The sequence below is a fragment of the Periplaneta americana genome, chromosome 2 (assembly GCF_040183065.1).
Source record: "Periplaneta americana isolate PAMFEO1 chromosome 2, P.americana_PAMFEO1_priV1, whole genome shotgun sequence".
Lineage (NCBI taxonomy): Eukaryota > Metazoa > Arthropoda > Insecta > Blattodea > Blattidae > Periplaneta > Periplaneta americana.
Genome location: NC_091118.1, coordinates 17,536,618 through 17,553,860, shown reverse-complemented (window position 1 = coordinate 17,553,860; position 17,243 = coordinate 17,536,618). Strand labels below are relative to the sequence as shown.

The window sequence follows — 17,243 nt, the reverse complement described above, 5'->3', positions numbered from 1 at the left end:
GTGCGTATTTGCTTGGTTTCCGCACAAAACCAATCCGCGGAAAGTCTAAAATTCCACATTCAGTATTCCCAACGTAACACACATAACAATTTCCCTCTTCTTACCGCTTAAGTGACATATTGATTTTACTGCTTTAGGCTTTTAACATATTATTTTTAGAGACGTTCAATATAGTAATAATTATACATAAATTGGAAACTTACCACTGCAATTTCACCTAAATTGCACTGTTAATTATTGTTTTTAAATATTTGTAAAAAATTAAGTAAACTCTACAACTCCACTAAAGTTACTGCATTCGTGATGCAAGTAACATTAAGGAAGCCGTGAAAAAATCAACAAGATTCCAGACTCATCATGGCGGCTACTTTGAGCGAAAGGAGATGTGGATCTTGAAGTTGAAGAGGCTTGGGAACAAGGCTGTGCTTCTCTGGTTCCCGACAAATCCAGGGCAAGGTATGAAAGAGCCTATAATATATATATATATATATATATATATATATATATATATATACACGTATACATATTTTCCATTTCTAAACATCTCCTTGACCTGCAAAATTAAACTTGCCGATGTTATTACTGCAATATGTTATATAAATAATATTGTTAAAATATTAAAATGAAAAATAAATCATTACATAACCTTACCGTTTGTTTTAAATTCGCATTTATAGACTGGGGGGAAAAAAAAGACAGACGTATATCGCGGCCTGCTGGAGTATAGTAAACACAAAAAACATTTTAAAGCAACAATGTTGAAGATAGATATTTTTGTTTTGCAAATCTGCCGTCATTGAACAGAAACCAACATGGAGATTTCATTGCAACTAATTAGAAATTCGTCTTTCAGGTATGTAATAAACGATTTTCGTACAAAATAATGTACGATACACGAGCGGTATGTTTTCTTTCAATTCTCGGAAATTAAAAAAGCTGAACTACGTTTCGCTTTTTCAAACTTTTCCTCGAACATGAAAACTTCAACATACCGCTCTTGTAACGCATATTACTATTTTCTACGTTAGTGCTTAAAGTTTCATTTCACCCATTGTTATCAGTGCCTAAGTGAGCCTTTAAAACATTAGTGCGTAAAAGAGTAAGTAATCACTTTAGGCAGTGCTATTCATTTTACGCACTGTCAAAGGAAATGTAATATTCATTGTACAAACTTCATTCAGTTAAGAAATTAATGCATTCCCTCTATCTTTCATTCTATCTCATGGTCGGTCCTGATATGCACGTCTGTAGACAGCAGTGTATGTGTACAAGTTGCAGTGTCCAGTCGATCAGTCCTAGTGAAATGGAGGAGTACACGAGAGCGGAATAAGCAGACCTGATTTTCGAATATGGATGAGCCAATGGGAAGAATAGACAAGCTCACAGATTGTATTGGTGCAAGTACCCACGTAGGAGACATCCGGCCAATACCATCTTTCCACGACTGTTCCAAAGGTTAAGGGAAGGAGGGCATGTGGTGCCAAATTACAATTCCATTTCCACATAATTATTTTTACTTATAACTTTCGACTCAGTCATTTCCGGACCAGGGTTCCTTATCTCAAATTGATACATGTGTCCTTCCCTATCATCCCTGAAAGTTTGTAACACCAAACCGGAAACACCCTGTATACACAGAAAAAAATTCTCGAATAAATATGCATTTCTAAGAAACATAAAACACAACGTTAAATAAAACGTTAATATATTTTTTTATTTGAGATTGTATACTTGATCTCAAACGTATGGAAAAAAATTCTAGCCTTTTAATAAGGGCCTAGTAATTAAATAAATATTCGGGAACGGATTATTATACACTGAAAGGTTTAGATGATGTTTCAAATAGGCTATTAATTGTTTATATATATCTAAACAAAACAGATAAAAGTTCAATATAAAACAACTGTGACGATTCAAGGCTGCTTGACGTTCGAGAGTTGACCACTCCCGATGTCTTGAACGTTCGCTTAACCAGTCAACGATGTAGGCAATATTGACGTGCGGGTTTTCGGCTTTACGGGAGCTGTTACTCTTGATTTCTCGATCGTTGTTCAACTCTACTCTTAACACATCCTTAAAACCTCACTTTCAATCCTTGTACTGTAAATAACTAAAGGGTGCGGTAAAACATCCTCCCTAATTTAAAATTTAAATAAAGAACAAATGGATCAAAATAAGGAAACTGTATTAATATGAATGGTATCTATACAGTGGGAAATTTAGGTTTACATGGTTGCCATAGCGATATCAAATGACATGCGCAAAACAACAAGAACTGAATAAGACATTTGAATACACGGAATTAACATACAATTAGTGCAAATTGTAATCTGTAACGAATTCCAACTATGCCATGGACGGGTGAAGAACGTGCTTACGCTGTGGTATCGTTTCTGGTAAGTGGTAATTCTGTTGTCGCTGCTCAGATGTTTCCCGGACGCTTAATTTCTTCACGTGGCGACGTCCCCTGGCCAACACGATCACCAGACCTTGCACCCTGCGATTTTTTTTCTATAAGCGCATCTTAAAGCTGAGGTGTTCGCACATCGCAGGACTTTGCCAGACCTAAGAAATGCAATACTGTAAGAAATTGGTCTTATTCCTCAAGAAATGCTAGTTAGAGTGATGCAGAATTTCCGAAGTCGCATTCAACAATGCATTGATAGTGAAGGACACCACTTGAGAGACACGTTAAAAAAAAAAAAAAAATTCCCACTGTTAAGATACCATTCATTTTAATAAAGTTTCCTTATTTTGATCCATCTGTTTTTTTTATTTAAACTTTAAATTAGGGAAGACGTTTTGCCGCATCCTTTATAACTGTATGAATTATTGGGCATATACTGAGTTGAGTAAATATTTATTAACTGCAAATAATGGTTTATCACCCCTGACAGAAGAAATAAAGATCTGCAGGGTCCGACACAGGAACGGGCGTCATCTGTACAGCCCGAGGACTGGGAAAGCTGCGATATGAAGTTGCGAGCCTTTCCACACGCAAGGCTCTGTTTTTGTAGGTCGCAGCATTGCATGTCTGAGTTGGTTCTTATGTTAATCTCGTTATAGAGTTCATATTATGTAAAATAAATGCTTCACAATGATGAAATGCAAGCGACAGATTACCTGTCAATGAAATGAGAACAAAACGTCGAACTAGAAATAGAGCAAATGCTGGAGAGAATAAAAATAGAGAACATCGTGATTTATTAACTTTTGTTGTAACTCTTTATTGGCACCGTAAATAGGACATTTTTTTAACATTCACTTCTAACATTTGCATTTCACGTGTAATTTTTGCCAAGGCCGATCGCCTTTTATTTTATGTTGCGATAGTAACCTCTGTTTAGGTTCAGATAGTTCTATTATTTATTTTTCTATTCCAGTTAGCCTACAGTAATGTTCAAAGCTATCATTATAAAACAACCACAAAAACAACAGTATGCCTCGGCAATAGCAAACAGCCTTATTCTCAATAAACAGCGTTGGTAACTCGACTGTTCCAAATTATATCTTGCAAGAAATTTATGGTACAAGAGAGTAAAGCATGATTTTATTCATGAGTGGAAAGTTCAACGACCGACGGGACACATAGCTCAAGGGGGATAATTTCAATGAGAGAAATTAATCTATTTACTCTCACGTTGTATATAATATTTTATGCTCGACCATGCCGAAATGTAATAATTATACACCTGGTAGCAGCCCTTTAATGGACCTCATTAAAGTACACCTATTCATTATAGTTCAGTTGTTCAGTCAATGAGAAATCATCATTGTACCATTATAAAACCGCAAGTATCGATTATTCTCGGATATGCAATCGAAAGACAATTAGCAAAACGTCACGGAGGCTGGAAATCCAATACTGTCGCAGAAGGTTATGTTCTGTTACTATAATAATTAGCATTAATTGTAAATAATATTCAAATAAATTCAATTTGTCATCTCGTTTATCAATTCTAAATCAATTTCCAGATTATAACAATATTAATGTTCATGCTATTCTCTAGATTATATCAAGGTCAATGACATTCGTCCCTCGGAAAAAATCAATACTTTCGCGTCTGCGCACATCTCACAATTTAGAAGGTCAGTTCCGCTCTTCACTTAGATAACCATAACATGAATACTTATGAATAATTTCAAGTTAGAAATATGATCTAGCATAAAAAGTCGTATGAAACTTGCCTATAATGGTAATTAAGACGCTCGTATGAAAATTATGAAACTCGCGCTCGTTTCATAAACATACTCGCGTCTTAATTACTACCATTATAGGCTCGTTGCATAATGTACTATTACACATTCATGGTATCTCCTTATATTCACCTTCTTACCCTCATATTTTTCTTATTCTCCTTGTCATCACTTTGTTTTTGTCCTTTCCTTGTTCTCCTTATAGCCTATTCCACTTCTTCTCATTGTTCTTCTTGTCATCCCTACGCTCTCCTTTTCATCCCCTTGTTCCTCTTGTATTCTCCTTGTCCCCCTTGTCATGTCCTTGTCCTTCTTACCATCCTCTTGTTCTCCTATTTCCATGGCTTTCCTTTTTCCCTTGTTCTCCTTGTCTTCCTCTTCTTATTGTCTTTAATTTGTCCTTGTCTTTTTCTTGTTCTACTTGTCTTCTCCTATTTTCAGTTTCTTGTCTTCCCCTTGTTCTCTTTGGCTTACCCTTCCTCTCCTTATATTCCTCTTTTTTTCCTTCTATTCCCTTTCTCTGCCTTTCGTCCCCTTATTTTTGTATTTACCAGTTTTCCCAATATAGTCATCGACATTAGAGACCTGCAAAACTGCGCACACAACCGGTTTAGATTCGACCGGTCGGGAGCTCAACCGGCTACGATGAACATCGGGCCGAATAACTCGGTTGTCGAGCGATTACGCCTGATGTATTGCAGAGTAAACAGAACATCAGGCGGATTTACATAAAACTAACGTTTTTCGAGTAGGAGTAACAAGGAAATTTACGTTGTCTTATTGAAAAAAAAAGTGTTTGCAAGTATTCTTACAGTTCATTCGACACTATAACACATATATTTTCTTTATTATTCTGAACTTGCAGTAACTTTATAAGTATCGTTTATATTTTAAACTTTTAGAGTTTTACTAATGAAAGTTGGTTATAGATATGTTAAACAATGTTACAGTTTTTCACAGAACAAGACGTGCACAAGCCATGTATATTTTTCTTACCAATAAACGCTATATAGCTGGCGTTTTTCTATACCAGTGTTAAACAGTATACGTCATAACTTCATCATTTGATTACGTCGTAACTCTTTCTCGTCACATATTGACTGAATCTTGTTCGATTTGTATAACCCAATGATCGATATTACATAAGTTCATGTAAGATCGCGAATTGTTTAGAACACAAATCTCACGTAGAAAGAAATGGTAAGGAGGAAGAAAATACGATCTCCAAATAACACCAGGTACATTTCATCATATAATATCTCTTTAACATTTTCTCAGTAGGCTATACAAACAGAGTAATAATATTGAAGGATATTTATTTTGTTTAATTACAAAAATATGTTTGCTTCAAATAGGAATACAAATAATTTGACACTTTAATACATTTATTTTTGTATTTCGAACTTGCAGTAATTTGACTAGTAACAAATAAATGAACAATGGTCACAGTGACATCGAAGAAAATAGGCGTAATGTATAATGTGAAATATCATAATGTAAACATATTCAAAAATATAATTACAATTCATTATAAAACAAAATAGGAAATAAGTACATAAGTCCATTATGACGTTTGTACTTTAAACTAAAAAAAATGTATAGGCCTACCTCTAAAACAATAGTTGCATGCTTTTTAATTATTCTGATCAGTTGTAATATTACTTATTAAGAAACCAATTTAAAAAGATAAACAGTAATGTTATTTTCAACAATACGATTACTTTGGCTCCCAATGGTTGTTGTTCTGTACAAAATAAGTATAATTTACACATTTCTAAACTACGAATAACAAAAGAATAGCAAGGTTTAGAAACAAATCATTCTGTACAGAAAAGATCTACTTCAGAGAAAACAAGTGTCATTCAAAGAACTATTTTATTACACACGTGCTAATATCAACTATTTGATGTTCACAATTATTATTAGGGCCTATTCTCATAGACTACATGATCAGAGTTGACTTCTTGTGTTTATGTATTAATAAATATCTTATACTAGTCTAAAGTTACGCTCGGTGGAAACACTTATTCATGGAATGGCCAATATTCTTTTCACAAGTGTTGCTGGAGAGGCTAGAGTTGTTTGGTTATCTTTCCATCAATTTAGTATGTAGAAAATGAAATGAGCATAATGTATAATGTGAGATATAATAAGTAAATAAATCCAAAATAGAATTATAATTAATCACAGAACATAAAATTAAATAATTATTAACTCTAAATGCATTTCTCCAAAACAGTAGCTATTCATATACAGGGTAGAAGTGAAATAACCCTGCAGATTGTACGGGGCGATAAAGTTCACTTAAATGAATGGAATACCTATATTACGTTTAATTCTCTAGTCATAGTAAACATACTAAAAACATTGGCTGTAGTAGGTTTCAGAAGATATAAAGTTATTTTTGTTTTAGTTTTACTATTGATCGAGTTTACTGTTTTTTAAGTGTGTCATTATTGTAATATTATAATTCAGTTTTCTAGTGTAAGCAAAAATTATAACCTTGGTAATTTGTGGATACCGAAATTTTTTTCTGCAATTTACGCTTTACAACGTCTGTAGTTTCACGCTGCATGCTGTTTGTTCCTCTTGATGATCCGCAGCTATAATATCTGGATGGTTCACTGTGATCTTCATTTTATACGCCAGAGCCGTCCACCCACAGAGAGATCGGATCAACTCGAATACACGTTAAACCGAATACTCAGGCAGTACGCAAGCAGATGTACTTCGCATACTGCCTATAAAGCCAGGCGTTCAGTAGCGCTATGTAAGTTCCTTCGATTTTCAACCGGTTTTTGCAGGACTCTAATCGACATCATTCCGTCAATATCTCTGTATTTTATTATCATAATTATTAATCAGCATTTCTTCGATCTTTTTATGCACTTTGGGTACATAGTGTCTTAGCGCAGTCTATCGGCACAGTACAGACGTGGACAAATTATTAACAAAATTGACGATTTTTATGATAATTCTGTTTACAAAATTTGATTTTTCAATTTAGACTACAGTTAACAATTTTGCATATTTCTGTCATTACAGTAGAGAGAAATATGCAAAAATGTCAGCTGTAGTTTAAATTAAAGAGTTAAATATTGTAAAAATATATAATAAAAATCTTCAATTTTTATTAATAATTTGTAAATTGGCAAAAATATCAACTACAGTCTAAATTGAAGAGTCAAATTTTGTGAAACTATAAAATAAAAATCTTCAGTTTTGCTAATAATTTTGAAAAATCCAAAATGTCAACTGTATTCCAAATTGAAGAATCGAATTTTGTAAAAATATGTAATAAAAACCTTCAGTTTTCCTAATAATATGTAAATATGCAAAAATATCAAATGTAGTCCAAACTGAAGAGTTAAATTTTCTAAAAATATACAATACAAATCTACAATTTTGCTAATAATTTGGAAATACGCAAAAATGTCAACTGTAGTCTAAATTAAAGAATCATATTTTGTAAAAATATATAATAAAAATCTTCAATTTTTCTAATAATTTGTCCACGTCTGTATATACAGTCATGAAGCTCAATACGTAGTAAATATGCATCAATTGATAGTTGCTAACCACTAGGATCTCTACTATCGCCTCATCACAGACAATGCGAAATAGTACCTGCACAGTCTATTGTTCCTAGTACCCTCATAAACTCAAGCTTCGTGACTGTATATATTCTAGACTGTGTGTTAGTAGAGTGTACAATAAGTGCTGAGTCATCCTGAGTTCCTCCATATAAATCAATATTCTGCGTGTATAAAAACCCTCGTCTGAGCTGCTTACCTGATGTAGTTCCCCCCTATTGAAGACGCAGTGGAAGAGCCGTTGGAGCTTGAAATGGTCACCATTGCGTCTCAGGTTAACACAAGCCTCCGAAGGAACAGTCTGAAATCAGATTACAGAAATTAGAAAACGAAGCTCAAAATAATGTTCATAATTAATCAAAAGAGTACGTTTTCATCATATTCAGCACAATTTTGGCACTCATGGAATTTTACTAAACAGTTGGAAGCACACTGACGTTCGTTACAAATCCCTGTAAATATTTATTTCGTTTTTCGGGGACTAGAAAACATGGCGGTGTCAAAATGAGTTAATTCTGAAAAAATATCTGGATTACATTACAACTTCATTTTAACTAATCTTTTTTTAGATTTGGAATTTATCAGTATTTCACAATAAGAAATTATATTTGTAATTGTTATTGTAATTTCGATATATTAAGAAAACTTATTAAAATTACGCAAATACAAGATAACAACAATAAGAATGTAGGTAAGCTACTTTCAACTTTTTATATAGCAAATGAGCATCGAATGAATGAAATAAATGAGATTCACCAAAATATAAGCAAGCCATGAGTTCAGGTTTTCATTTGTTTTCCGACATGACTTATATCAATTATGTCTAAATATGTGCACTTTATAGTTGTGGAGGCGCCATTTTACTGCTCAATATTTATATTACGAACACCAGAAGCTTGGACAATGCCCCAAAGGCGAGCTGCTGATCAATGCTAGACTTGCAAATCAAGATTTCAGGTATAACTCCCCGTAAAAATTTCGAGGGAAAAATTGTTCCGGAGCAGGGTATCGAACCCGGGACCTTTGGTTTAACGTACCAACGCTCTACCACTGAGCTACCCGGGAACTCTAACCGACACCGATCCGGAACAATTTTTCCCTCGAAATTATTCGGATTTATACCTGAAATCTTGATTTGCATAATACACGTCACTGTTCGTTAACAGAAAACAACAATTTAAGTCACACGGAGTTAGTGTGCACTCGAAGTTGGTTGCTTGACGGTTGTCAGCCCACTTTGAGGTCTGTGGATATAGAGGGAAAAATTGGATCGGTGTCGGTTAGAGTTCTCGGGTAGCTCAGTGGTAGAGCGTTGGTACGTTAAACAAAGGTCCCGGGTTCGATACCCGGCTCCGGAACAATTTTTCCCTCGAAATTATTCAATGCTAGACTTTATCGTGTACGATATGCTTTGGCGACAACGTTAAAAACTTTAAATTGGGAGATTCATGAGGAAGTACATTGTGTATCATCAGATGGTTCTTTTAGACGGGCAGACATTGTTGCTATTAACGGACGCTTAAAACGGGCTCTTGTTCTTGACCCTACTATCCGTTTCGAAAGAAACCTAAATCAGGCCACCGAAGTTGATATTGAGAAGAAGTCTATGTATGAACCTTGTCTGTCGTATATCTTTCTCAAAAGTACAACGTCCCTCTTAAACAATGGTCTGTCATTGGTTCGCTGTTTAGCAGTAGAGGTTATATTACAAAATTCACATGGAATTATCTTAAGGAAATTCACATTCCTTTTGATTATGTAATATCTATTCTTATAAATATTATCAAGGATTCTCTTCAAATATTACATCGTCATCTCTATTTCAATTAATCTATATTAGTAATAAATCTGTAGCCGAAATTTTTCTGGTAATTTCTGATTTTCCAAAAATAATTGATCCTAACATATATAATTAACCGCCCTGAAACCGAAAATCGCTTTTTTGAAATTTTTGTTTGTATGTCTGTCTGTCTGGATGTTTGTTACCTTTTCACGTGATAATGGCTGAATCGATTTATATGAAAATTGGAATATAAATTAAGTTCGTTGTAACTTAGAATTTAGGCTATATGGCATTCAAAATATTTTATTTAAAAGGGAGGGTTATAAGAGGGCTTGAATTAAATAAATCGAAATATCTCCCTTATTATTAATTTTCATGAAAAATATTACATAACAAAAGTTTCTTTAAAATTATTTCCGATAAGTTTTATTCCATGCAAAATTTTGATAGGACTGATATTTAATGAGATAAATGAGTTTCAAAATTACAATAACAACGCCATCTAAGGCGGTGTAATGAAATAAAAAACAAATGACTTCGTCTATAAGGGGCGTTGGACAACAACACTCGAAAGCTATGAAACATAGCCTACAGAGGATGTTTCTGTGTTTGTATGAAGTAATATCGGAAGCTAAATTATCGGATTTGTATAATTAATTATTAATTCACCATTGGAAAGTGCAGTTTCTCTAGATGGACATAATGCTATAATGTTATTACAGTAACTTCTGAATGAATTGAGGACAGGTAAGATTAAAATAGCTTCTTAAGCACAGAAAACTTGATAGACATTCGTTTCCTGCATTTCCTAAAATAATTTTTATGACTGAATCAAAATGATCGCATTTTAATTTTTTTAATACAATTTAAATTAAGTAACATATTAAACGATTTATCCTTCTATCAAACACGAATGTTCCCTGGATAAAATGTCCTATTTTAATTATGTAATTACTTTATATTTATTTCTAACGGGTGCAGCGGAGCGCACGGGTACGGCTAGTCCACTTATATTTGCCTTCAACAATTAACTTTCATTTCTTTAATGTATCACATTACAAACAAACTCTGTCTTGGCTAAGGCTAAGCGATCGACGAGCCCTGCATTCTCTTGTTCTCTTATTTCAAATTCTGCGCACCGCTACCCCAATCTATTTGGCTTCTCGTTTTCAGAATTTATCCGCATATCATCACCTAAGTACAAGATCTCATCATAACAATTTACTCATTATACCCTACCACAAGACATCTTTATATTCTTCATCTTATACAGTTTCAGTTGCTAGAAATTGGAACTCGCTACCGAGTGATGTAAGGGGTTGTTGGACAATAACTTCATTTAGGCCAAAATTACATAAATTCTTACTTAACAAATTAATTGCTGATTAATATTTGTTACTTATAATGAAACTAACATCTGTCCATTCTTATTATTATTATCATTAATTTCTCTAAATAGATTTACAAAACCTCTAATGACAATTACATTAATATTCTCATTATAGAAATAGAAATATATATATTCTCCCTGTAACATAGTCCTAGTAAGCTTATATTAAATTAATTTTCATCATTTTACTAGCTATCTCAAATATTAAATTAATTATAATTCATTGAATTAAATTAGCTCATAAATTAAGTTACTACTTTATCTTATAGATTTATCTAAATTTAAATAAATGTGTAGTGAAGAATATTGCTGGAGAACCTTTTAAGTGTAGTGTAAATATTTGTAATTTAAATTTATGTATTGTATTGATTAAGGCTGGTTGAGTGGAAGAGAAGGCCTTATGGCCTTAACTCTGCCAGCGAAAATAAAACATTATTATTATTATTATTATTATTATTATTATTATTATTATTATTACACTGTACATGTTTATTGTATTCAGGACCCTTGTGGTCACTCAAATTCTTTGAGCTGATGTCTATAATTTAGAAAAATATATATTTTTTCATAAAAATACATAAACCTTGTCAACAGAATGAATAACAGTAGAATCCTAGAAATGTTACTCCGTTAGAGAAAACCAGGAAAGAGGTCAATAGGATGTCAAGATGGATCGATTCCGTAACAAACATCACGGCCTAATACATGTTTGGAAAATGATGATGATGATGATGATGATGATGATGATATGATAAAATTTAAAATGTCTTTTAATTCTTTAAATTCTGTCTTACCGACAACTATGTAATGTTGGGTGTATCCTTTAGTTTACATAATCTAGAATATCATAGTGAGTGATTTAACTTGTAAACCAGCAGTAGTGCATGGCTATCATTGCCTTCCATTACTTACTTACTTACTGGCTTTTAAGGAACCCGCAGGTTCATTGCCGCCCTCACATAAGCCCGCCATTGGTCCCTATCCTGAGCAAGATTAATCCAGTCTCTATCATCACACCCCACCTCCCTCAAATCCATTTTAATATTATCTTCCCACCTACGTCTCGGCCTCCCCAAAGGTCTTTTTCCCTCCGGCCTCCCAACTAACAGTCTATATGCATTTCTGGATTCGCCCATACGTGCTACATGTCCTGCCCATCTCAAACGTCTGGATTTTATGTTCCTAATTATGTCAGTTGAAGTATACAATGCGTGCAGTTCTGCGTTGTGTAACTTTCTCCATTCTCCTGTAACTTCATCCCTCTTAGCCCCAAATATTTTCCTAAGAACCTTATTCTCAAACACCCTTAATCTCTGTTCCTCTCTCAAAGTGAGAGTCCAAGTTTCACAACCATACAGAACAACCGGTAAGATAACTGTTTTATAAATTCTAACTTTCAAATTTTTTGACAGAAGACTAGATGACAAAAGCTTCTCAACCGAATAATAACACGCATTTCCCATATTTATTCTGCGTTTAATTTCCTCCCGAGTGTCATTTATATTTGTTACTGTTGCTCTAAGACATTTGAATTTTTCCACCTCTTCGAAAGATAAATCTCCAATTTTTATAGTTCCATTTCGTACAATATTCTGGTCACGAGATATAATCATATACTTAGTCGTTTTGGGATTTACTTCCAACCCTATCGCTTTACTTACTTAAACTAAAATTTCCGCGTTTTCCCTAATCGTTTGTGGATTTTCTCCTAGCATATTCACGTCACCCGCATAGACAAGAAGCTGATGTAACCCGTTCAATTCCAAACCCTGTCTATTATCCTGAACTTTCCTAATGGCATACTCTAGAGAAAAGTTAAAAAGTAAAGGTGATAGTGCATCTCCCTGCTTTAGCCCGCAGTGAATTGGAAAAACATCAGATAGAAAATGGCCTATACGGACTCAGTTGTAAGTTTCACTCAGACACATTTTAATTAATCGGAATAGTTTCTTGGGAATAACAAATTCAATAAGAATATCATTGCCTTCCATTACTCTATAAAAACAGAACAGGAAGCAAACTGAAGTTTTTGGGAGCACCGGACCACAGCATTGTTCCCCGTTACACAAGAGATTTAGGTCTGCCCTCAGGCTCTCAGCGTTCACACACCTGCCAGCTGATTATAGTTGCGGAATATTGACCTTCACATGGAGGTTTATACAGGGACATCATTTTATTTTTACTAACATTTTTAATATTAACCTGTCTATACCTTTAGAGAACAGGAAACACCGCTTGCTTCCTCCCTCCAAGACTGGAGTTCGATGATACTGGCGTAAAACACAAATCACTCTACTAGGTATAGGAAGGAAGAAAAGTAGTTCATCCATTTACGTAAAGTAGGAAATATCGCGATTTTGAGTTTGATAATTTTCATTAGGTTTTTCTTTAATCAAAGTACAGTACTGTATTAAGAATAAGTGTTTTTACTAACGAAGTGAGTTATCCATGCGAACGTATTCATTATGCGGTGTATATTATATTGTCTACAGCACATTAGCGTACAATATAGAGAAAGAAGTTAAATTGAAAAATAATCATAATATGAATATTTAAACATAATTTTGAAAATGGTGGCCGTTCATTTCGATACAGGCTTCAGTTCTTTTGTGCATATTATCGCACTATAGACTATTGCATCTAATTCCAATTGCCAGTTTCGTCCTTCGTACTAGTAACTCATGTTGAAATAATTCTTTATCTACTCTACGTACTGTGAATTCAATCTTCACTTCTGCCCGACCCGAAAATATAAAATTACTCAGACATGCTATCTACTGTCCGTCCAAGTGGTTATGCCGCATGATTGTAGAAAGGGAGGAAATCACGTGACAGTTAATTACTTAACGAGGCCCTTTTATTTAAGTTAAATTAAACAGCTGTATAATATTACGTAAACGCCCAATTCCTAAGAGAAATTAATGTTTTCAGAAAAGAGGTAAGACAGCCCAACTTTTACAGAGGGGCGAGCAGAAGCAGGTGGGGGAAATCGGGATGCGACGTAGGCAAACGGACAGTACCTGTGCGAAAATATGATTCAATATTGAAAGCTCTTTCGTCACTGGAAAACGCGAACATGTTTCTGGAACGTACTATACTCAGTAACTCAGTACTGCTTACTATCTGCGGTCTTGGTTCTGTGTGGAGTTGGAACTTCCTTAGTACAAGGGGTGGGAGTGAAGTACATTAAAAAAACTCAGGTACAATAAAAATTGAAGTAAAAATAAAATGATGTCCCTGTACAAACACTTGTACACGACGGAACTGTTTCCAGATTAAATGCTACACTTAGTTAGGCCTGCATAATTAGATCTGCAGCTAGTCTGAATGAAGGAAAAAATAGTGAGAGAGGCTTTGAGGAAATCCATATTATCATTGCGTGTAACATGTAAGCCAGTCTTGCGATGGTGACTAATATTTGCGGGCGAGAGCTATTTTCTGCCCGCTGCGCGCGCGCGGAGCTCTTTTACCTGTAAACATTGCTGAAGGATGTACAGATCTTAGAACACAGCGCATCATGACGGAAAGGAAGCGCTCATACAATAAAGTTTCAAGGAAGAGTGGAAGATACAATATTTATGCTTCGAACATGGTGATGAAGTCCAGTCTTTGTGTAAAAAAAATATCATTTGCAAAAAAAGCAACATAAAACGGCATTATGAGACTCAACATTAAAATAGTACATTATGCAACGGGCCTATAATGAAGGTAATTAAGAAGCGAGTATGGATATTTATGAAACGAGCGCAAGCGAGTTTCATAATTTTCATACGAGCTTCTTAATTACCATTATAGGCGAGTTTCATACGACTTTTTTGCTCGACTATATTTCTAACTTGATATTATTAATTTTCTTTGTATCTGGCCTTGACGAATGTCCCGTATGTTGTGAGATGTGCGCAGACGCGAAAGTATTGATTTTTTCCGAGGAACAGATGTTCACATTGACCTTGCTAGGCCATAAGAACCTACAGAGATAACATTGAAATTAAATTAGACATTGAAAAACGAGATGACAAATTGAATTTATTTGAATATTATTTACAATTAACGCAAATTATTATAGTAACAGAACATAACCTTCTGCGACAGTATTGGATTTCCAGCCTCCGTGACTTTTCGCTAATTCTCTTTCGATTGCATATCCGAGAATAATCGATACTTGCGGTTTTATAACGGTAGAAAGCTGACGTGTCATTGGCTGAACAGTTGTAGCCTGAGTCGTCATTGGCTGAAAGACCTGACCTTTAATGAGTAGGTGTACTTTAATGACATGCATTAAAGGTCTGCTACCAGGTGTATAATTACTACATTTCGGCATGGTCGAGCATAAAAAAAAATATAGGCATTATTCAGGAGAAGAGAGAAATAAATTCATTTCGGAATTGACATCGAAGATAAATTAATTTACATTTGGGTCAGTAGATTATATCTAAATTCCTTTTATTTCTTTATTTTAAATGTAATGTTGATGTTTTATTTGTTACTTGTTTCTGGATATTTACTTTTATTAGACTACGTGTTTCTTTAATTTAGAAATCCACACCTGTGGAGTAACGGTTAGAGCGTCTAGCCGTGAAACCAGGTGGCCCGGGTTCGATTCCCGGTCGGGGCAAGTTGCCTGGTTGAGGTTTTTTCCGGGGTTTTCCCTCAACCCAATATGAGCAAATGCTGGGTAACTTTCGGTGTTGGACCCCGGACTCATTTCACCGGCATTATCACCTTCATCTCATTCAGACGCTAAATAACCTAAGCTGTTGATAAAGCGTCGTAAAATAACCTAATAAAATAAAATAAAAAATTAGAAATAATATTTTATCTTTGATTGCACTTTAACTTATACTATTACTAAGCTCAAAAAGCCAATTCACTTTTATTCCAATAACTATTTTCAAGATTTTGAGCAAATATGAACTAAACATTTTGAAAACTTTGATGCAAGGAGCTTTTTTTTAGTAACGTCAATATAAAATATACTTAAAAATATAATTTCAAAACTATTAGACCTAATTGCACCAAATTTTGTACTGATATTATTATAGATCTGTTTATATAGTTTAAATTTCACAAATTTTTGGCTGAAAAGTGTGGAAGTTTTAAAAGTCATACATATCCCCTTAAATGATTGACCCCAAAATTACGATGGCTCTCAATATCTTAATTTAATCAATTTTTTTTTTTTTTGTGTTACGTGCATCTCACAAATCACTTTAAGAAAACTCAATACATAATCACGACTGGAGAGTAAGGACTACATTTTCACAATCATACAATCAATATTGTCATTATTTTTTCAACAGATACTCAAAAATACACTCAGGGACAAAAAAACCGGACACTTTAATATTTGCTGGTATTTTGCAAAACATTATCTTCTCATACAATATTATGGTAGCCATCTGTTGTTATGGAGACGTGTATACATTGTTGATTGTTTTTTGTTTCATAAACAAGCCATTACAACCAAATATTCCAATTTTGCTTTCGGAGTCTCAGCTATATGAATTTTGTCTCAACCATTTTGTGCTTCATTATCGTTATCATTCGTTATTTCTTTATTTTTACATTTTCTGAATTTAAGTGGGGTTGTAACATTTGTCTTAAAACAAGATGCAACTTGAAGATGTGGCTCGAGCTGTAGCCCTTTACGATGATGGACGCAGTGTACGTTACATTGCAAATGTTATGAATATGGCTAGAAGCACAACCCATGATGCCATAAAACGGTATAGAGAGACCCTAGAATATACCAGAAGACCAGGTTCGGGTCGTCCAAGAGCTACAAATCCAAATGAAGACAGGTATATGGTGTTGAGAGTTCTTAGGGAGCGCAACCTGCCAGCTACTAGTGTAGCCCAGCAATTTGTTAACATGCATGGACGCCCAATTTCGGCCAAAACAGTTAGAAGGAGGTTGAAAGCAAGTGGACTGATATCAAGTAGACCTGCAACTGGTCCCAGACTTCTCAGGATGCATCGAGTTGAACGACTGCGTTTTGCAAATGATCACAGGGATTAGAGAAATGGACAGTGGAGCTGTGTTCTGTTCACCGATGAGTCCCGTTTCAATCTGTGCTCACCTGATGGACGTGGAAGAGTTTGGAGAGAGAGGGGAGAACGATTTTCACAGTGTTGCATTTCCGAAAATGTGCCGTATGGAGGTGGTGGAGTGATGGTTTGGGCAGGAGTGTGTACGGATGTTCGTACAGAGTTGATTTTTGTTGAAAATGGAAGACTAACAGGTGATAGGTATATAAATGAATGTCTGGCTGATCATGTTG

At 34.5% G+C, this 17,243-nt stretch overlaps 1 protein-coding gene across 1 annotated transcript in view; it reads right to left on the bottom strand.

Moving 5' to 3' along the window:
• Ldsdh1 (Lipid droplet subset dehydrogenase 1) overlaps window positions 1-17,243 on the bottom strand; it is a 219,110-nt gene that overhangs the window by 164,144 nt on the left and 37,723 nt on the right. Inside the window, exon 2 of the mRNA XM_069846613.1 lies at window positions 7,990-8,091. Coding sequence (XP_069702714.1) covers window positions 7,990-8,054 — 65 coding nt within the window. The 5' untranslated portion in view covers window positions 8,055-8,091. The remainder of the gene's footprint in view (window positions 1-7,989; window positions 8,092-17,243) is intronic.